Raw genomic sequence first — 18,550 nt, forward strand, 5'->3', positions numbered from 1 at the left:
CGAAACATATGTTCTAACATAAATTATACCGAAGATTCTTTCAAATACTGCGATCTAATAAAAATGTCACATGGATCTACCGTGCGTCCTCGATCACAATGCGTCCCTCGAGTCGTGGTGCGATACCCGGAGTCCAGGTTGGGGTGAACGCGGCGTCGTCAGTGCCGCCGTTCAGCGTGGCCGGTTGGAGCCCAGCCTTTCCCATCCATTTACGCACCACTTGTCGAGCTAGTCGGAGTCGGTGCTCCTCCTCTGCCACGGATTGTGCGGGTAGGGTCACATAGTTCGTTATGGGTTCCGGAGAAGTCAGAATGTCTGGATCCGAGTCGGAATCCGAATCCATATCCTCGTGACCCTTGATCTCCGTTTCCTGATTCTCTTCCGTCTCAATCTCCGGGAAGCGGCCGTAGTAGTACTGGCTCGTCCTTTTAAGGGTTGGTCGCTGGGGCTGTTTTGGGGCCTTCTCAGCGACCGGCGAGGTTTGGCCAGACGCCGGCTTCAGCCATCCATTGCAGTGGAGATTCTTGTGAACGGTGTTCCAGTGGCGCCCCATGCTCTTGCTCCAGCGCTGCCACTTGCCCATCACCTTCAAGCTTAAGAAGTACTGGCGAAGGAGGGTGCTGACCAAGATACCGCTTTCCTCGTCCACCACTTCTTCTACCTCGCCACCCTCAGACTGCACCAGCAGCGACGCGAAACCATCTTTCCCACGGGCCATATACCCCCTAGTGGTGAGAGTGTACTTCCGGTCGTACTCAATCGGGTGTCCTCCTATCTTCGCCCAGTTTATGCGTGAGCCAGGAGGGGCGGACGGATTGTAGCTGAACGAAATGTTGGATACCTGCAGAAATCGCCCCTCCAGCGCGGGGAGTTGACTCACACCGTTCTCTAGCGCGTCCATCAGGGCTCGGCCCTCAGCCCGGAGCAAGACGATCGGATCTTCGAACGGGAAGCAATTAAGTATATCTTTCAATCGCAAAATCCCCGGTGGGTAGATCTGGTCCCCGCGGATGGTGCCGCCAGCCATCATGGCGCAATCGGCCGCGTAATAGAATCGCATCAGGTCGCAAACAAAATTACCTAAATTTGACTCTCGTTGGCGGACTGTAGAGAATCGGGCGTCCAGCGGCCGTACCGTATACCCGATCGGTTTCTCGAGCTTGGCTTTGAGACTCGATGTTAGCCTGGCCACCAGCGCCACGGTCGCGGGGTCTTCCGGGATGGACCGGACCATGTCGCGACGAATAATATTAAAATCCCATCCTGGTCCGTCCGCTTTGCGCCATGCTTCGATGTAGCTGAGCTGTTTGAAGTCTGTCCCGGAGCGCAGAACTTGAATACCGTTGACGACAGCATGTGCGTAGTAGTGATCGTGACCTCCCAGAATGATATCGATGAAACCGGGAGGCAGCCTTTCGGCCAATTTATAATCGTTGGGTTCGCGTTGATGGGTGACGGCGACAATGATGTCGGCGCCTTGCTCACGGAGAGGAGGGACTAGTTCGCGAGCGGTCTCCGCAGCGGATTTATAGATCAGGTCCGGCGGAAGGGAGTTGATGGTTCCTAGCCTTGATATCGTAAGGAAGTGAAAGACATGGAATATGCGGTTTTTAAAAGGACCTACCATTCTCTCTCCCCCAGACCAATCACGCCCACCTTGAGGCCGTTTGATGAGGTCAACATCCAGGTCCGCTCACAGTTCGCAATGGGAATATTCTCTCCTAGCGCTGGATCAAGGACATTGGCCAGCAGCCAGGGGAATTGGCACTGACTACGCAGATGCCGGAGCTGCGCGACACCGAAATCGAGGTCATGGTTCTGTCGCAGGTACATATCAGGCCCTTATCGCACTTATCATGAACCGGTATCTCCGAAAGGTCGCAAACATACCCCAATACATGCCACATCAGTTCCCGCCTTATTCAGAAAGGGTACCATATGCCGTCCCTTGGTCACAGTGCTTTCGATACTCGGGTTGAAGGCGTCTCCGGAAAAAAAGGTGAGGATGTCAGGTTGTTCGGCGAACCGGAGATCGGTGCGGTAGTGGTTGATCACGGATTGGAAACGAGGAACGCCGCCGACTGGCTCAGCAGACCCTGCTCTTTACTCCATAATTTGGTTAGCTGACTGTAGTGTTGTAGCCGGGTATGGAAAGTTGGCGTACTCCACATGGTATACATCATTGTAATGGATGAAGCGAAGATCGGGGGTTCCGGTTCTTTCGGACGAATATGTAACGGTGATTCCGTCGGTTCCGACGGCGGACATTCTGAAGGGCCGAGAACATGGACTAGGTAAGTGAGGGAATGAGAATGGAGAGGAAGAAGAGGAGGGAAGTAGAAAGAGAGCCAGAGGAGAGAGAGGCGCGGGGTCACTTGACGTGGACACCCCAGGCACCCAGACCCCGCCAATCACAGGCAAACCGAACTCTAAACAACAACCCTGTGATATCGATTCACATAATCGTTTATAGATTTATAGAATCACCACATCTCATTCTGGGCTTGCGAATCAACTCTCCAAATGACTTGTAGGAAATCTTCAATGAATTACTTGAATTACTTATGTTGAATTGTGTATAGGCCATGACCCCTTTCTAGCAGCCAATAAAAGCTTGAGATGTCGCGAACTACCTTTGGTTGTTTTGTAGATCGGCGATTGCCAATCGGCAGTCTATCACCGGCTCATCAGGAATCTATAAAGCCACTTGAGACATGAGTTTTACATATGGAGAGGTGTTATCCTAGGAGTGCTGAAGGAACAAGGGCTTCTCCCCAGCTTCCGCGGGTGCGGCAAGCCGCTGGCCATTACTCTGATTTAGGTTGACTGGGCTACCGACGAGTTTTCCAAGGGCACTTGGTGATGGTAGCAGCGCTGCACCGCTCATGCGTCTGCCTCACGGCTGCATTTACTCTGCAGGTAGTAATATTGTTTCCGTCGGAGCCGGCTTCATTGAGGAGGCTTTGCCGACGGCTGTGGTTGCTGCCCGCCAGGTCTCTGCCGCATTGAACGTATAGGAATTGTCTAAAGATATGCAAGTCCGACTTACTATGCTGGACTCTCTCTGCGCTAGGTTGATACTAGGTAGTTCATGTCCAGCTCACCCAACTTGATGCCAGCGAAACCTTTCGTTAATGCCCCCGTTTGATAGGTGAGTCGTCAAGGAACAAAATCCTTGCAGGTTCATCTGAAATTCAGATTCATTCAATTATCTTGTTGATTTCCTTGCTTGTTCTTTTTTTCCATTGATAATTTCAGTCGTATCCCCACTTTCGTTTCCTGAGATTTCCTATTGACAAGGATGTCTTCCATAATCTGGGTTGATCCGATATGTATACTGTGCTACAAAGATAGTTGGATATGCCCAGCCCTAGCCTACTTCGCATAGCAAACCATATAGGCAGAAGCTTCACAGTAGTGTAGCTTGTTATTTAACGGTTGTCTTCAAACGACTGTTCAATTTCCAACTGATCAGGAAGGCAGTCGGTATCAGCACTTGATTTGACACATTTCATAAGTAATAAAGGTCCTAAGCATGGTTATATCACTGTTTTCCACACGCTTAACGATGCTATCTATATATAGGCTAAGTTTTATAGATATAGTATGCTTCTATAAATAGGTGAAATTTGCTATCAGGGCGATCAACCTTCGGATGCCGCTTTTGCCGTGGTTTGGCCCCAATGGGGATTCTGACCAGCCTAAGTGGGGGGGGGCTATAATTCCTTATACTATTCTCTCCTAGATTCACACCTGTCCTCCTTAAAAATTGAAAGTAGGCAAGTTTATAATTTCAATTATAAACCTTGAAGTGGTTATTCATACACTACACCATGGCAACTGACAAGCCAACCATCCTCCTCATCCCCGGCGCTTGGCACCAAGGAAGCACTTTCGAGCCCGTCGCGAAGATACTTCGCGCACAAGGATATCAAGTAGAGACTGTAACCCTGCCTTCTGCCGGTGGACCAAAATCAACAACGGCCTATGATGACGCCGAACACATCCAGAAAGCGTATTTGAACGACCTTATTGCCCAGGGCAAGGAGGTAATTCTTGTCATGCACTCATACGGCGGCATCCCAGGCACAGAGAGTGTCAAGGGGTTTGCACGCAAAGATATCGCCACAAAAGGGAGAAAGGGAGGCGTCGTTAGCCTCATATACCAATCGGCCTTTCTGGTTCCCGCTGGAGCAAGCATCGCGTCATTCATGCCAGGTGGACTGGATTATTTTATGACAATGGACGTAAGTGAGATGACAGATCTTATCTCTTTCCCTGCGCAGCTAGGAGAATCGAGGAATATTGACCCGTCGTCCCAGGGAGACAAAATGTATCCCAAGAGCCCGAGGGAACGGTTCTATAACGACCTCGACGATGAAAGTGCCTCGAAATACCTGGCCGCAATCGTGCACCACGCCCCAGAGACCATGCGGACTCCGCTGACCTATGAGGCCTATCGTGATGTACCTACTAACTATATCTTTTGTACTCGGGATGCCGGGTTCCCTCTTGTTGCGCAACAGAAGATAGCTACTATTCCCGGAGAAGGGGTTGTACGTACGTACTCTATTGATGCGGGGCATTTTGCTATGTTGAGCCAGCCGCAGGCTGTGGCTGATGTGATTGATGATGTTGCGACGAGGGTAGCTACCATTTGAATTTTGTTCTTAAGCTCCGATGTGAAGTAAATGACCGGCTCTCTTCCGGTGTTGTTGCCTCTGTTGATAATCAAAGGATCAGTGGGGGGCCTGTTGGAAGACATCAGCCACGCTCGACCCTCTTTGCCTAGTCCTTGTGAAGCTCCCGTTTTATCAGGTTGAATTTTACCACTGCGTGTTGGAGTCACCATCCAGAGTCAAACACTCCTTGCAGTAAGAGGAAAAAGTACCTTTTTTTCCCGCATACGTTGACCTCGACGTTCAGCTAGGGAACCAGGGTTCTTGCACGTCACGCCACTTGCATCGCTGTCATGTCCACTTCAAACGAGATATTCAGCGACAGCACATAGCATTAATTATCGCTATACAACCTTTTCTTTCGCCCTTCTCTGCGAGAGGACGAAGGTATGGTGATGCACAGTCACCCTCGCAGACATGGGTTTCCCGATCGACTGCTAGTGCGGAGTTTGAACAGGCTATAAGATGGAGACCTCTGGGCTTGCTGTAGCGTCGCTGCCGGATCCTCAAAAGTAATCGCTTTTAGTGCCGGGAAATGTGGTGGACCATATACGAACTACAGGATCTCAACCGCCCGAGGGGATCATGGTTTCAGTCAACGAGAAAGAGGTACCGGTGTGAAGTGGTGAAATTTAATCTTATATGTATATGCCCGGAGTTGAGTAGATGTGCTTAGATTGGCCAAAGACCCCCAACCATCCATTAAGACCCAAATGGAATAGTATATCGTTATGCAATCGTGAAAGGTCCAATTCGCTATGATTCCAGAACGCCTCGCCGTAAAACCAGAGAAAGCCGCTGAAAGTGCAAAGAAGAAAGGGAAAGAAAGATCAACAGGCGTTGCGCCTGGTGAAGGAAATAGCACCCGTTTAGATCCGTCGTTCGGTTACCGTCCAGCGCCGCTTGGCGGGGGGCTCCTTGACCGGCCCACTCCCCCACAGGCCTCGTTGAGACAGTGTCCGTTGAGGGAGCTGCGGCGTCCGACCTGAGGACTCGTCCGGCTTGGTTCTGGAGGGGTCGTTGCAGCCATCCCCATTGGACCCCGACCAGGAATCGCCAAAATTGGGGATGATATCGTCCGCGGCGTCTCCTGCCGCGATCGAATTCGAGCTCCAAAGCCCGATGGCCCCGCGAGGCGCGGTGGAAGGTCGGGAAAACGTCCACGAGCGGGTACCTGGCCCCGACACGGGGGACGGGCCAATCACAAACCCCCCTTGCGACAGTGACGGGCGAGTTGCGAACCGGGGGCGGTATGTGGTTGAGGGAGAAGTTAAACTACTGGGCGGCGAGAGGATGGACGCCGACGGATTTGTTACTGGTCGTAAATGATCGGTCGAGGCGACGAGCTGTAGTTTGTAATCTTGCAAGCTGAAACGCTCGTGCGCTGGGCGGTAAGGCGCCACGGGCCCACCAATCGAATCAGCTTTGTCGGCGACGGCTGCGCGGTCCTCGTGGACCGCCAGTGTAAGGGATGCCGTACTGATGTCCACCAAGGCTGGCTCCCCAGTGAGGGCCCCGATCAGCGCATTGCAGCCAGCCCCATGCGTGACGATTACCAAGACCGTGTCGGTGATCTCGTCTTCATCGTCCGGGAGCTTCGATTCCTCGGCACTCTCGGACAATGATAATTGAGAATGACGCCGTCGCCGACCGGAGCAAAGAGAGCCATCGTGCTCCCGATACCAACGGACCATCCGGTCTAACCCGGTATGGAACCGTGTGTGCATAGTACTCCACTCTTCGCCATACTCGCCTCCATTGCCCCAATCCAACGGGTCCCGCATACTATCCCATGGGTAATCAATCTTCATGCAGGCCTCCCGTGCATGTGTGACATAACCCGTCGGGATTGGTTCCGACGGCGAGATAGCATAGCTGGGGGTCGGGGGCATGTACACGCCGTCCGGTATGGGCGGAAGGTTGGTGTTGATCTTACTGAGCATCCGCCGTGTGTGGGGGGTGTCCGCGGACCGTAAAGTGTCACAGCTACCGGCACGATTCCGCTGCCCTTCCCGGCGCTCGTTCGACGTGTATGTGGGGTTAGCGATGCGGTCTTCCTCGTCGATGGGCGGAGACAACGGGCTGTAGTTGCTAAGACTGCCCCAGCCACCCGGGAAAAAGCCCGTTGGGGGTTTGGTATCAGCCTCTGGCACGACGCTGTCGCGTCGTAATAGCTCTGCCTTAGCAGCCGCAATCAACCGTTCTGACTTGGGAGGTGGGGTGATCTCGTCGAAATAGTCTGGGCATAGCCACTCTCCAAGGAAGGCGTCGACGCGCAGGAGACATCGCTGGTCTGTCGCTGGACTGGCGGTAGCGTCCTGCGTTGGCGAACCGGCTGGAGCGGACAGAAACCCATTTGGCTGACTCACACCAGACATTGGTCCAGACAAGGCGCAGGTAATCTCGGAGTAATTCTGGCTGATTCCAGAACTGATGGCGATTGAGGTCTGCAGGCATCGGAGATAGGGGGAGGAATGGATGATGATGCGACGCTTTCGCTTGAGGGCCCGTGGGCGAAACGACGGCAACTTCTCCGCGTCGATCTCACCAGAGAGGGAATCATTGTCTAGGGACTGTAAAACATCTATGACACGGGCCCCCAGGGCACGGGATTGGAGCCAACCCCCGTACGAGAGCGGAGGATCGTATGGGGTTGGAGAGGTCAGATGCCAATTCTTATCGGCCGCGTCCAAACGAGCACCATGTCTAGCATATGACTCGCAGTCAGTAAGGCTGAACTAGAGAAGATATATAGATGTAAGGGAGAAGAAAAAGAAAGGGAAGTAAAAGGTACCTCGCAATAACGATCGCAGCAGGGGCTTTCCCCATTTTCGAAGGCGAAAGGTGTCAAAATGCAGGGAGCGCGGTCAACTTGAGCGAGGAGCGTGATGGGAGCAAAAAGGAGGCGTAGAGAGGAGGCAATAGGTTCCGAACAGGGCTGGAAGGTAGGTTGTCTGTAGGAGATTGTGACTCGACTCCTTTTATTGTTTCGAGTTTCCGGCGGGGTAAAGAATAATAGAATCCGTCTATCGTCGGGTATGTCTCGGGAGTGGTGTATTCATGGAATAGGAATCACATCCAAAGGGACAAGTCAGCCGGAAGAAAGACCGGGGAGAGAGGGAGTGAGTGTTGAAGTAAGGAGAGAAGAGACATGACGTTAAAAAAAAAAGAAACAAAACGCACATCACGCGTTTGAACTTCCAAGACGAAAAGAAAGTCACGTATGACTTTTTTTGCTTCTTTTGTTTAGTTTGAACACTAGTTTGAATCATCACGGCATGTGATTTGGATTATGTAACGTCAATGAGGTCATGCGTGGCACTAGCCCCCTTTTGTGATGCATTATGCCACTTCATGCATCGCTTACCTCAGCTAATTCGTGCATAATCGTGAATAGAGACGTGCCTCGGGTTGCTGAGGTGCTCCATTTAGGTGCGTCGGGTAGTTTGTTAGTCTATCTAACTTTAATTTCTCCTGTCTGCAGCTATCGGAAGTTTTTTGCTCACCACAAAAGCCCGTCCTCGTGCAACATGGTCGCTGCCTTAGGCGTACGTCACGTGGCGATCATGCTCCAAGGGGAAGTGAGTTTTGATTCGAATTAAAAAGAGACTTACGATGGAACGAACGCATGCCTGACTGCTTTAAGTATAATTCAACATGAAGTCGAGCCCTATATCTTTCGAGAGTTATTCATCAACAGGCATCGGATGCTGAACCACTATAACATACGCATCTGGCCAAGGCATATAGAAAAGAAGCAGCAACTTGGTGTTGTGCACATGTAGTGTAGGTATGTGTTACACCCGGGGCTTCGTCCAAGAGCTCTGGCGACCAGTTAGCTATCTTGCGTAGAGTCAAATCTGAATATCAGAATCCACTGATATGCGATAACAAAGTGCCGTGAGGGTGACCTTAAGAAGGACCGAACGAGGTGCAATAAGTAATTCGTGAATAGCTCAAGTCTAAAGGGCCAGGCCTATCGAGTACGTGTACTCGATATTTAGAAGAGTACGAACGAGTTGATGCTGGTTAATTGATACTAGAGGTAGCTCTCCAGTAACAATCTTTATTGGTCACGAAGAACTAAGGTAAGTATATGAATGAGTGTCCTTATATGTTCCTTGCTCCTATCCCATTCTGTATATCTTGGTATATACCGTATACCATATAACATAGACTAATCCATATACCCATCCGTATATTATGATGCCACGTGCTGAGTCGGGATGGCGAGTTGTGCAACTCCCAAGCCCGACGCGCATGTCTCTTTGGCCCTTACGATATCTACGAATTTGAGGGCTGATTGGCTCTTCCCTTATATGCTCCTGCATGTCTCCTCATTTCTTCAACGCGACTTGGGGCCTCGATGTCTCTTGGTAAAGCGGCAGATGAGTTGTATCTCCCACTGGATTGCTTGGTATTAGCGTCGAGTAGCCAGTCGATTCTTGTCAAGGATTTGGTCTACTGCCGCATTTCTGTCATAGAGTCCATGAGTTCTTAGGCTGGTCTCGCCAGTCTCGCCGGATTTCATGATGTCTCAACCATTCTAAACTGTTCATCAAATCGAAGATATGTGACTTCATCAATGCCGGACTCGGCGAGACACTTCTATAATATCTCCACCGTGCCTTGAGCTTCCTACGGCAGGACATGTCGCTTTACCAGCGCTACTATAAAGCCCAGCGCTGACGCAACATGCATCAGGCCATAGACAAGGAGCCACACGTACGATGCACCACCCACTCTAAGAACTGACACGAGAATTTTGACGAAGCTTCCATTCAAATGTAGTTCCTCTTCTGTGCGGTATGTATTCGCTACCTCTTCACCCTGCCTCATAAGGCTGATACAGGCCTCACCAGATTCGCTCAGAATAGTAATCATTAGTAACACTGTATAAGTGTGGTTTAGGATTTCGCCGCCACAGTAGTACCCAGAAGTAATGAGGCCTCCAGCTAGCATGCCACCAGGGGCTCCACGACCGTCATATATGTAACTGTGCGTAACGTTGGACAAATGTCATTTAGCGTTTACCGCAAGCTGCAGGCCATGGCTCATAATCCTATTGACTTGGAATGGTGACACACGGTCCGTTAGGCTAATTGAAGCTTAAAACTGGTTGCCCCTGCATGCGCATTCCAGAATGAAGGGTGTTCCAAGGGTGTCCGGTAGGATTAGAGTATGGAGAGGCTCCCCGTTCTGTTCAGTGACAACAAAGCTAATTACTAGGGCATCTAGATAGGATGTGTCCTAGATGACCGTAGTGTTGGGGAAATTGGGTTTCAGACGTAACATAGCTCAGCATAGATGGCGGTGGCTCCTTTATCTGAGATGACTCTGCCAGGGCTGTAAAATCTGTACTGACCCATGGCATTGCCGCAGCTGACAGTGATATTGGTTCCAAAACACTACGGCACCCAAGCGGTTGAAGGTATAGTTGGTAGGTAGATTGTACCCTGATGAGGGTCCTGACCACCGTATGTACGACGTCATATTCAATCTAATACCTGGTGTATTCAGCTGCGGATACATTATGCCACCAATGTAGCCTGCCTCCGATGTGGCGTCCTCTCGAATGTAGTTCCCTCGAAATTGTAGGGACCTAGTGTAGGCATCTCGGTAAAGGAACATCCGCAAGGAGGAAGGCATATCCAAGGAAGCACTGAGACAATGATCGAGAGGACAGAACGTAAGTGGGTTGGGGACCTCAACCTGGACAGAGTGGATTCCGAAAATTGCTACCGTCGCCGTACTCATTAGTGTTGAGACAATACCCGCTGAAAGAAGGATGGTGCGCATTGTGGACAGTCGGCCTCTCCGAAGTTACTGGGGTCCGCGCCGTGGAGACAGAGGCCGCAGGTATATAGCTAAGACTCCCCTGGGGTTTAGAACCTCCCTTCTGGTCAACAGGTCATGATGGCTGGAAAACGCCCAAACTAGCAGCAGGCCAACAGCCGTGCCAATCACAGTGCACCCAACATTCCAAGACTTCTGGTTTACATGCATGGTCTTGAGTCCATTTGTTACACAACCTTGAACCAGTAATGGCCCCTTATTGACATAGACGCCGAGTCCGATTAGTGGGGCAACACAAAGCACTGCTATGAGGTTGAACAAAAGCGATGTTTGGTAAAAGGAGAGCGTTTGCATTGTGACAATTTCCTTAGGGGTGACGGCTGAAGCGTCGTTTAAAGTGTTATTAAATAATGTTGCCCAAACCCTGGTCGCTATCCTCGAATACGAGACAAGGTGGCAGCGGTAAAGTCCCAGTTAGCAGTGAGCTTTGTTTTACACAAAGGCAATCAACAATAGCCTCTCGCGTGAAGAGAGGGTTATCACTATATACGGAGTACAATACTTGCTTGTACTAAGCTATAGTGAAGGAGATGCAAGGGTGGACATGCAGCTCATAAAATTATTCAACATAATCTACTACTTAATGGAAATTGCTAAAATATCATTATCATTGTATTTTATATGTTGTTATATATGGATATTATCCTCCAACTAGACTATATCAATCAAGCTTGTTCCAAAAATCAATACTAGACAACACCATACATTTCCAAGACTTTCATTCCCAAACAGCTGCTCCCACCGCACAGCGCAGGCAACCAGGCTGGATATGAAAAACTAGCCTGCGCGTGAGCAGAAGAAGCCTGCATACTGGACTAACTACAGGGCTTCAACCCAGCTCTTGGGCTGTCCTCTCAAAATACCCAACTCGGCAAGAACCGACGGAACCTGGCGAAAGCACCAGGACCCGGACCCGGGTACGCCCCGGGGCCGAGTGGATGGTCGGCGCACATGCGGACGTCGGCCATCGTAACGCCCTCGGGCAGCTCTGCTGGGTCGATCCTCATCACGCCCAGGGACCCGCACTCAGCTTCCGCCGCGGCGACCTCGTCAGGAGTTGCGTCTGGGCGGAGAGCAGCGAGGGCAGTGGTTGCAGAGATGCCAAGGAGGAGGGAGAGGTAGGTAAGGGGTTTCATGTTGGAGTTGGATCAGTTGATGATCTTATAGAGTGGTGTAGTTAGGCCAAAAAAAAAAAAAAAAAAAAAAAAAAGAAAGTCAAAGAGCAAAAGAGGTCTGATCAAGAAAGAAAGATGGAATGAAGGGGATTCTTACCTTTGAAATTTATGCAGGAATACTGGAAGGGTATTTGGTGAGTGTAAAGGGAAAGGTGGCAGGCGCTAATCCTCTGGGAAATGAAGATAATAATATATAGAGAAGCAGCGGGCTTGATCCTGGCTGCTACTAGCAGGCAAGGATATGAGACTCTCGTGCTGAGCAGGGGCGTGGCGAGGTTCGGTGCTGGATCTCAGCGCTTAGCCTGGTGGGGAGCCTGCTTCTTTATACAGCTCTGACTGCCGGCGTCAGGCGAACAGGCGATGTGGTCGAAAGTCGCCCCGGGCAGCCTGATTGGTCAGCACCCTTGTTTGCTGCCTGGTCACAGGGCAACCTTGATGGACAAAGGCACTCACTTCCAGGTAAGGATTCTATGCAACCACTGGGCCTTCGAGTTGAGTCATGGAGCACAGCCAGTGAGGTCTTACCCTGTCACCGCTCTTATCCACGAAGGCAGGCACACAGGAGATTTTCATATCTGGTTAGAATAGAGTGCCCACTCGCAAGGGCATGGCAGGACTGGGCTCATCAATGTAACGTCAGGATTATAAAGACACGGTCCAGAACTCCATTCTCACAGGACAATCATGGTGCTCCGGACCGGCCCGACCTTGGAGTGGGGAAACAACCATTTTTCAAATAGTATTAATCGGTTGGGGATCAAGGGAGCTTAATTAAATTTGGGGACCTTGCGCGGTGTTGCTCTGTTGACATCTTTCAGTATTGGAATAGCGACGAAAGCAAGCTTCTCCAGACTTGGTTCCTGCAAATAGCTTCTGTAAATATCGTGCTGCTCATCTTGTCCTCCTTGCAACCAGGGTGCTGCCGGAGTCGTACCAGTTGAATGGGGGGTATGAGCATGCGGGGGCATATTTGCTGGAGCATCCAATACTATCTTTAAGCTGTCCCTGGGCCGCTCTTGATGCAACTCGAGTTGCCCCTCCGGGTCACCTACGACACTTTCGCGGAAGGTTCCTCGGGGCGAAGATTCGTCGCAGATATATGCAATCATACTTGCAAACATCTCAAATTAGAGGTTTTCTTCGGTGCCATCGAACGCAGACAAGTTGGTTGTGGCACCACTGGTACCGCATGAAAGGCGTGCGGTATTTGCCGGCTGCTTCAGTTGCACATGGATTATTACAGTTCGAAGAACAATTCCTTACTGAGGTTCGAACGCGACAAGTAATGCAAGAAATTACCAACATAAGTCCTGAGCCTGATATTCCACTAAGGGTGGATTAACGTGGTGGATGCTATCTCGTCAGGCTGTAGGTTCAGCCTGCTGAGCTGGGAGCCCACTGTCGAAAAAGTATAAAGTGAAAAAAGCAACAACAAGGGAAACCCCACCTGCAAGAGTGTAAGATATTCATAGGGTAGCGATGGCGATTAAAAGCAGAATAGAAAGCAATATACTGACCGAACAAACACCACGTATAGTAGAAGCTAAGGGCCTCGACTAGAAGTCCAGAGAGCAAAGGGCCTAGTATCAATCCTAGGTTGAAGAAAATCTCAATCAAAGAGAACAGACGGGAGCTCGCCCCATAATCACCGAAGACCGTCGGATCCTTTGACTGTAGTTCATGCATGACCCCTGTTGCCGTGGCCGTATTAGTATAATCGGGCAGCAGGCAAAAAAAAAAAAAAAAAAAGAAAGAAAGAAAGAAAGAAGAGACGCAACGCACCGGTCATCTGCAACGCTCCCCCACCACGGACCAGGCTGAGAATGACACCGATACCAGCGATACACGTAACAAAGGTGGCTTTTCCATGGGTTTCAGGGCGGCTCCAGGAAAAAGTGGTAGAGCCAGGGACCCCGAGCAGGCAGAGCAATGGAGCCAAGATGATCCAGCCGACTGTAGTTAGATAACGATACCCTAGACGGTCGCGGAGAAACCCGACTAGTGGACTGAGAATTACTTGAGGGAGCTGCAGACCGAGAAAGATCAGTCCCACAGTCATGCTTTCCCAATGAAATATACGACGCATGTGGAGAGGCAGCGTTGTGCTAAAACCGGCTGTGATAATGTATAATAGGAGGATGTTGGCTGCCCCTGTAAGGATGCGGGGCTCTCTCAACATGGCGGCATAAAATCCGGGGCGTTGCTCAGGGCCATCTGACGGATCAGCCTTGGGAGGCTCCGCGTTGAAAGACAAATAACCATGCGAGGATGACGACGGAAGCAATGCAGACACCTCGTCCTGGCCTTGTGGCTCCCCAACTCTTGGTGAGACAGTTGACGGGGATGAAGCCACCGCGCGGGGACCAGGAACATGGGAGAGACCATCTCGCCTCTCGAGCATGACAAGGCGGAAGATAAAATTGAGGACAAGAACTGCCAGGGGAGCGGTCCAGGCGGTCCAGTATCCCAGGAGCTGGAGGAGTGTTCCGCTGATCGTAGGTCCCGCGACGAGGCCCAAAAGCGAAAAGGCCGTGGTCACCCCCATAGCCTTCCCCATATCTTCTTGTCTGACGTTATCTGCTAAGGTGGCATAGCCCACAATCCAGGAGGCTGATCCAGCGACCCCTTGCACCACGCGACCGAGATAGAGCACCCAAACTGTGTACGGGGTAAGCAATAACTCTTCCTGGGAAGCTCAGCAGGGAAGGGGTTTACCTGATGATGAGAGTGCAACCAAATATGTCCCGACTAGAGATGCTGCGAGGGAAATCAGGAAGGGTGTCTTGCGGTTGGGGGTCTTGTCGGTGAAATGGGCAATTGGCGGTGCAACCACGAGAGCGACCAGACCGTGGAGAGTGAGCAAGGCGGTGGTATACCACTGCGTTTCGGATGGATCAATGTTTAGACGGACTTCCAGCATGTAGCTCAGGATAGGGATAATGAAACTATACAGAAATGCTTCTAAGGAGTCTCGATTAGTTCAGCCCTTAATAGCGAGGGACTCGGCCAGTCAGGAGAAGAGAAACAGGGCAGGGCAGGTGCCGTACCAGCGAACAAGGCAATGGTGACGGTGGTAATGATGAGAGGCTTCGCGGAACGCCATCTGTAGCCCCAGGCGTCCATGGCGTAAAATGATAAAGGGTGGCGACTGGGGGACGTCGATGACGAGTAAAACTCACTACCTCTATCCGATGTTTGACTCCTACTATGATTATCCTATCTGCGGGTCAAAATGAAAGGATGAAAAGGAGGAGCAGAAACATAGATCATTGGATTATAGCATTCAGCCCTGATTGCTCTTTTATCTCGTTCTCCAAAGCCATCGAGTGGGGAATGCCAGTGGAGGAATGACTTGGGCTGGATATCCCGGGAGGAATTTAGGTTGGAATGTGCTAAAACGGTAGCCGGCAACCTACAATCCTACCCTAAGAAAAGAGCTGTAAGGCTGTCTTTCTCCGTTTCCGGAGACGATCAAACCAATCCGTGGAACTCTTCAGCTCCTCAAACGTAACCATCATCGTGCCATAGACCAAAGGCTTCAGCATGGCGTCTATGCCTGAGCCTACGCTAACTTTGCTGCCAAAACTGTCTTTACTGTCTACCCTACTTGGTCTTTCCAAGCTTCATCAGTCGTCTCTTCTATGATCAAACCAGCGCATCTAGCTATTTTACTACTACCTGGGCTTCGTGGAGCACTTTGCGTGGTGGCCACGGCCTTAGATATACCACCAATCCCTGGGGATCAGAATTATTTCGCTCCCATGGCAAAGTTAAAAATAATTAGAGAAATATGCACCGGAGACGAGAATGGTAGGGATAACTGCTACGTTCGCGGCCGCCTAGCAACCGACATGATACTAACGGGGTCTACAAGCCGTAGCCCTTTTTCAGCCCAGTATTTAAAGCCCTATAAAAGTGAAGTTGAACTATCCAAGGGTCGCGCACACTCTTCCAGCATGCGCGCAGTTTGGATACAAGGAGGTCATTTACTTGCCTTGCCCACCGTGCCTGTTTTTACCATTGCTCTGTATCACCTTCTTTCCAGGTTCATCTGGGCCTCGACTCTACGACATATTCCTGGGGCCGTGGTGGAGCAAATACCTGGGGATCCGGATTGCTGTTGCTGGAATGCGAGGGCGCCGCACTAAGCAGATCGCGGCATGGCACAGACAATACGGCCCGGTCGCTTGCGTGACTCAGAATCAGAAACAACCGTTAGATGAGCGATGTTTTCCTGTGAGAAGACATCAAAAGGGGTGGAAACTCCAGGAGTATATAACGGAAGGCATGTATCATATGATCTTGGAGAGGAAGGACTAAGCGTGGTGTGACAACTAATTATTTAGTAGCAGTGCTTTTGTTTAGGTATCGCCGCTTTAACAGGAGCAGGGAAGACAAGTGAGTCAGGTGGTCCAGTCACCTGCCAAAGGCAATCTTAAATATACTTGTAACACTTACTCTAATTTGCTATTCCTTCGCCCTTCTGGTCTTCCCTATCCCTATTAGATGCACATTTTTTTTTAATAATAAGGTGCTAGCAAGCACTCCCGTCACATTGTACGCGAACATACCTAGAAGGAGGCCCAGTATCCTTTCATCAATACTGCCGAGTCTCGCTCATGGGCCCTACCTTCATAGACTGTTGTTGCTCCGTGGCTGACAGCAGAAGAGATTACGGCAAAACGGCCTGCGACACGGTGACGCTTAGTTGGGAGGATGCACTGAACACTATGCCTGCAATAGACTGTCAATCGGCTGGAAAGACCGATGTGATGGGGATTATCGCCACCGTGAAGGGTACCATCGTGATAAATCATTGTTAATTACCATCTGACATGAATCATTATGGTCTGTGGGAAGTTACCCTCGTTGCCAATGGGAGACAGCAATATAACCCAAAAGGTGGAGTAGTACTAGTAGGATTATATGGGATTGATGAGAGCCATGATCAAGGTGCTGCAGCGCTGATAATGCAGAATATTACGGTCAAGAGGTACACATGGACTTGGGCCAAGCGAAGAAGGCTACTAGCCAGATTCACAATGATACTCAGAATGACACCAGGGAGATACTGAATAGATGGCTCTGTTGGTGAAAGGCCTTGGACCTCTTGGTAACTATACCGGAGGATCTTCACTGAGGGTCTGCAGAGTTGGGAGAGACTGGTGGCACTTCCATCATTATTTGGTGATCAAAGGAATCTCACCGGTCTTCTCCTGGACGGCGCAATCTACCACGGAAGCAGAGGGCTTAACACGACTGAGGTGTAGAGCTGCACGAGAGCCCGCGGTGAACGGGCTGTCGAGGGATCAGATGAAATAAAATTAGATCGATTTAGTCTCAGGCGTTTCCAGCTACAAGAGTGCCTGCTTGCTACTCACCCCAGTGCGGCAAGAAAGTGCCAGGATGATAATGGAAAGCAATGCTTCAGTCCAGTCGATCTTCTGCTTCATCATGGACCGTGAAGGATGGCGCACATGATTTTTTCGGAAGACTCCGCCACCCATCGAGTAGGAGAAGCGCGTTAACTCTGAGATTAAGGTAAAAGCTGAACCGCCACGTAAGGATAGAGTCCGCGAAGACTCCTTCCAGAATTAGCCCCAACGAGAATCCCTCTGGGAGTCCAAGTCCCTGACATGCGAGACCCACTGACTGCAGCATCTTCCTCTTCTCACGAGCCTTCTCCCAGTACTGGACATTGGTATTTGTCGGTCGCTTGGCGTCTTGCGCGGCAAACCCCTCTGTGTTTATACTGATCCTGATGGGCATACACATGGCGGTGACAGCCCCCTGACAGCCACGAAAGATAACGATTTGTATACCCGCCCTGGCTAAGCCACAGCCTAGGTTGAGTCCACATAGAAGGAAAGCATCCGGAGGGAAATACTGGCCTACAGTCGACTACATCGGCGAACACTCGGATGCTATGAGTGACGAACCGTAAATCAAGCTGGAAGCTGCTCCATTAGTGAACATTGGTCGTCAAGAGGGGTGTTGACGGTAGGTATTCCCACTATCGCTAAAGATACTGGGATTAGCCAGCAGCTATTATTTTGGTGAGTTATATTCCTTAGGTATCAGGATAATGTGTACCAGTACTCATCTGGGATTGTTTTGAAGTCCGCAGTCCGTATATTCGTCAGTCCCTTGAACTTGGCCTAGTTGGGCCGGGGACAGGGCGGCTTGGTCCATTGCCATCCAAGAAAGCGAGGTTGAAGCGATGCTGGAAAAGAGACATTTACTGGGGCTTTTATATTGTGTTTGGACCATAGAGTCTATACATACGTCAGTCATTCCCCGTTCTCATCCCGAGGCATTGGAGGAATTAAACAGAGAATATTGACTTTCGGTGGCATCGCCTTATCTCTCGTTGTTTCCTCCCCCTCATTTAGATTCCTTTGACGCTGGAACTGAAGATTGATGTCTGGCGAAGTCTAATAGTCAGACTGCCCCTCAACTTGTGTTCCAAGTTGGGCTGGAAGGATCTAAATATAACTATAATCCGCATTGCTAAACATTGCAAACGTAAGATCTACCACTACAGGTGCATTATCACTGCCTCTTCTAAAAGTAGAGGGGCAAATTCATCATCTAAATGCCCTATGTTCAAACAGACTGTTCACCAGATTTTGTTCATGCCAAGATGGCCATCTCTGGTTCATCATGAGGCTCTAATTGGTACGGCTTGGACTCATGTATAGCAAGCAGTACTACTAGTAAGCAAATCGTCCACCTCTTGGCGTTGGTAACCAAACAAAAAGCCTATCGACTAGATAAAGTTAGACGTCCTGTCTGACCATGCTCTAGGGCTTCGTATGTTACGTATTGATGGAAAAGACT

General features: G+C 50.3%; 7 protein-coding genes across 7 annotated transcripts; 2 read left to right on the forward strand and 5 right to left on the reverse strand.

Annotated features, from left to right (window-relative positions):
- Positions 1-76: 76 nt before the first annotated feature.
- Positions 77-2,268, reverse strand: BDW43DRAFT_305107 (putative 5'-nucleotidase; the record flags this gene model as incomplete). Its single annotated transcript, XM_032045738.1, has 4 exons — positions 77-1,568; positions 1,625-1,818; positions 1,891-2,101; positions 2,165-2,268. The coding sequence occupies 4 exons, from the start codon at positions 2,266-2,268 to the stop codon at positions 77-79; spliced, it is 2,001 nt and encodes a 666-aa protein (XP_031906155.1).
- A 1,565-nt stretch (positions 2,269-3,833) lies between these two features.
- Positions 3,834-4,661, forward strand: BDW43DRAFT_295802 (alpha/beta hydrolase; the record flags this gene model as incomplete). The annotated part of the gene is made up of 2 exons (XM_032044109.1): positions 3,834-4,247; positions 4,323-4,661. 2 exons carry the CDS (start codon positions 3,834-3,836, stop codon positions 4,659-4,661), a joined length of 753 nt encoding a protein of 250 aa, XP_031906156.1.
- Positions 4,662-5,104: 443 nt separating this feature from the next.
- BDW43DRAFT_357 (uncharacterized protein) lies at positions 5,105-7,491 on the reverse strand. The gene is made up of 2 exons (XM_032049958.1): positions 7,474-7,491; positions 5,105-7,252 (listed from the first exon to the last, which is right to left on the reverse strand). Exon 2 carries the CDS (start codon positions 7,055-7,057, stop codon positions 5,549-5,551), a length of 1,509 nt encoding a protein of 502 aa, XP_031906157.1. The 5' UTR covers positions 7,058-7,252; positions 7,474-7,491; the 3' UTR covers positions 5,105-5,548.
- A 3,782-nt stretch (positions 7,492-11,273) lies between these two features.
- BDW43DRAFT_257576 (uncharacterized protein) lies at positions 11,274-11,740 on the reverse strand. The gene has a single exon (XM_032039902.1). The coding sequence runs from the start codon at positions 11,669-11,671 to the stop codon at positions 11,390-11,392; it is 282 nt and encodes a 93-aa protein (XP_031906158.1). The 5' UTR covers positions 11,672-11,740; the 3' UTR covers positions 11,274-11,389.
- A 1,211-nt stretch (positions 11,741-12,951) lies between these two features.
- On the reverse strand, positions 12,952-15,080 carry BDW43DRAFT_401 (MFS transporter). Its single transcript, XM_032050013.1, has 5 exons — positions 14,758-15,080; positions 14,426-14,671; positions 13,493-14,368; positions 13,228-13,401; positions 12,952-13,157 (listed from the first exon to the last, which is right to left on the reverse strand). The coding sequence occupies exons 1-5, from the start codon at positions 14,831-14,833 to the stop codon at positions 13,072-13,074; spliced, it is 1,458 nt and encodes a 485-aa protein (XP_031906159.1). The 5' UTR covers positions 14,834-15,080; the 3' UTR covers positions 12,952-13,071.
- A 35-nt stretch (positions 15,081-15,115) lies between these two features.
- Positions 15,116-15,943, forward strand: BDW43DRAFT_257584 (uncharacterized protein). The gene has a single exon (XM_032039903.1). It carries the CDS (start codon positions 15,352-15,354, stop codon positions 15,856-15,858), a length of 507 nt encoding a protein of 168 aa, XP_031906160.1. The 5' UTR covers positions 15,116-15,351; the 3' UTR covers positions 15,859-15,943.
- A 1,141-nt stretch (positions 15,944-17,084) lies between these two features.
- On the reverse strand, positions 17,085-17,647 carry BDW43DRAFT_425 (uncharacterized protein). Its single transcript, XM_032050046.1, has one exon. The coding sequence runs from the start codon at positions 17,483-17,485 to the stop codon at positions 17,138-17,140; it is 348 nt and encodes a 115-aa protein (XP_031906161.1). The 5' UTR covers positions 17,486-17,647; the 3' UTR covers positions 17,085-17,137.
- Positions 17,648-18,550: the final 903 nt, after the last annotated feature.

This window comes from Aspergillus alliaceus, assembly GCF_009176365.1.
Source record: "Aspergillus alliaceus strain CBS 536.65 unplaced genomic scaffold BDW43scaffold_1, whole genome shotgun sequence".
NCBI classification, from domain to species: domain Eukaryota; kingdom Fungi; phylum Ascomycota; class Eurotiomycetes; order Eurotiales; family Aspergillaceae; genus Aspergillus; species Aspergillus alliaceus.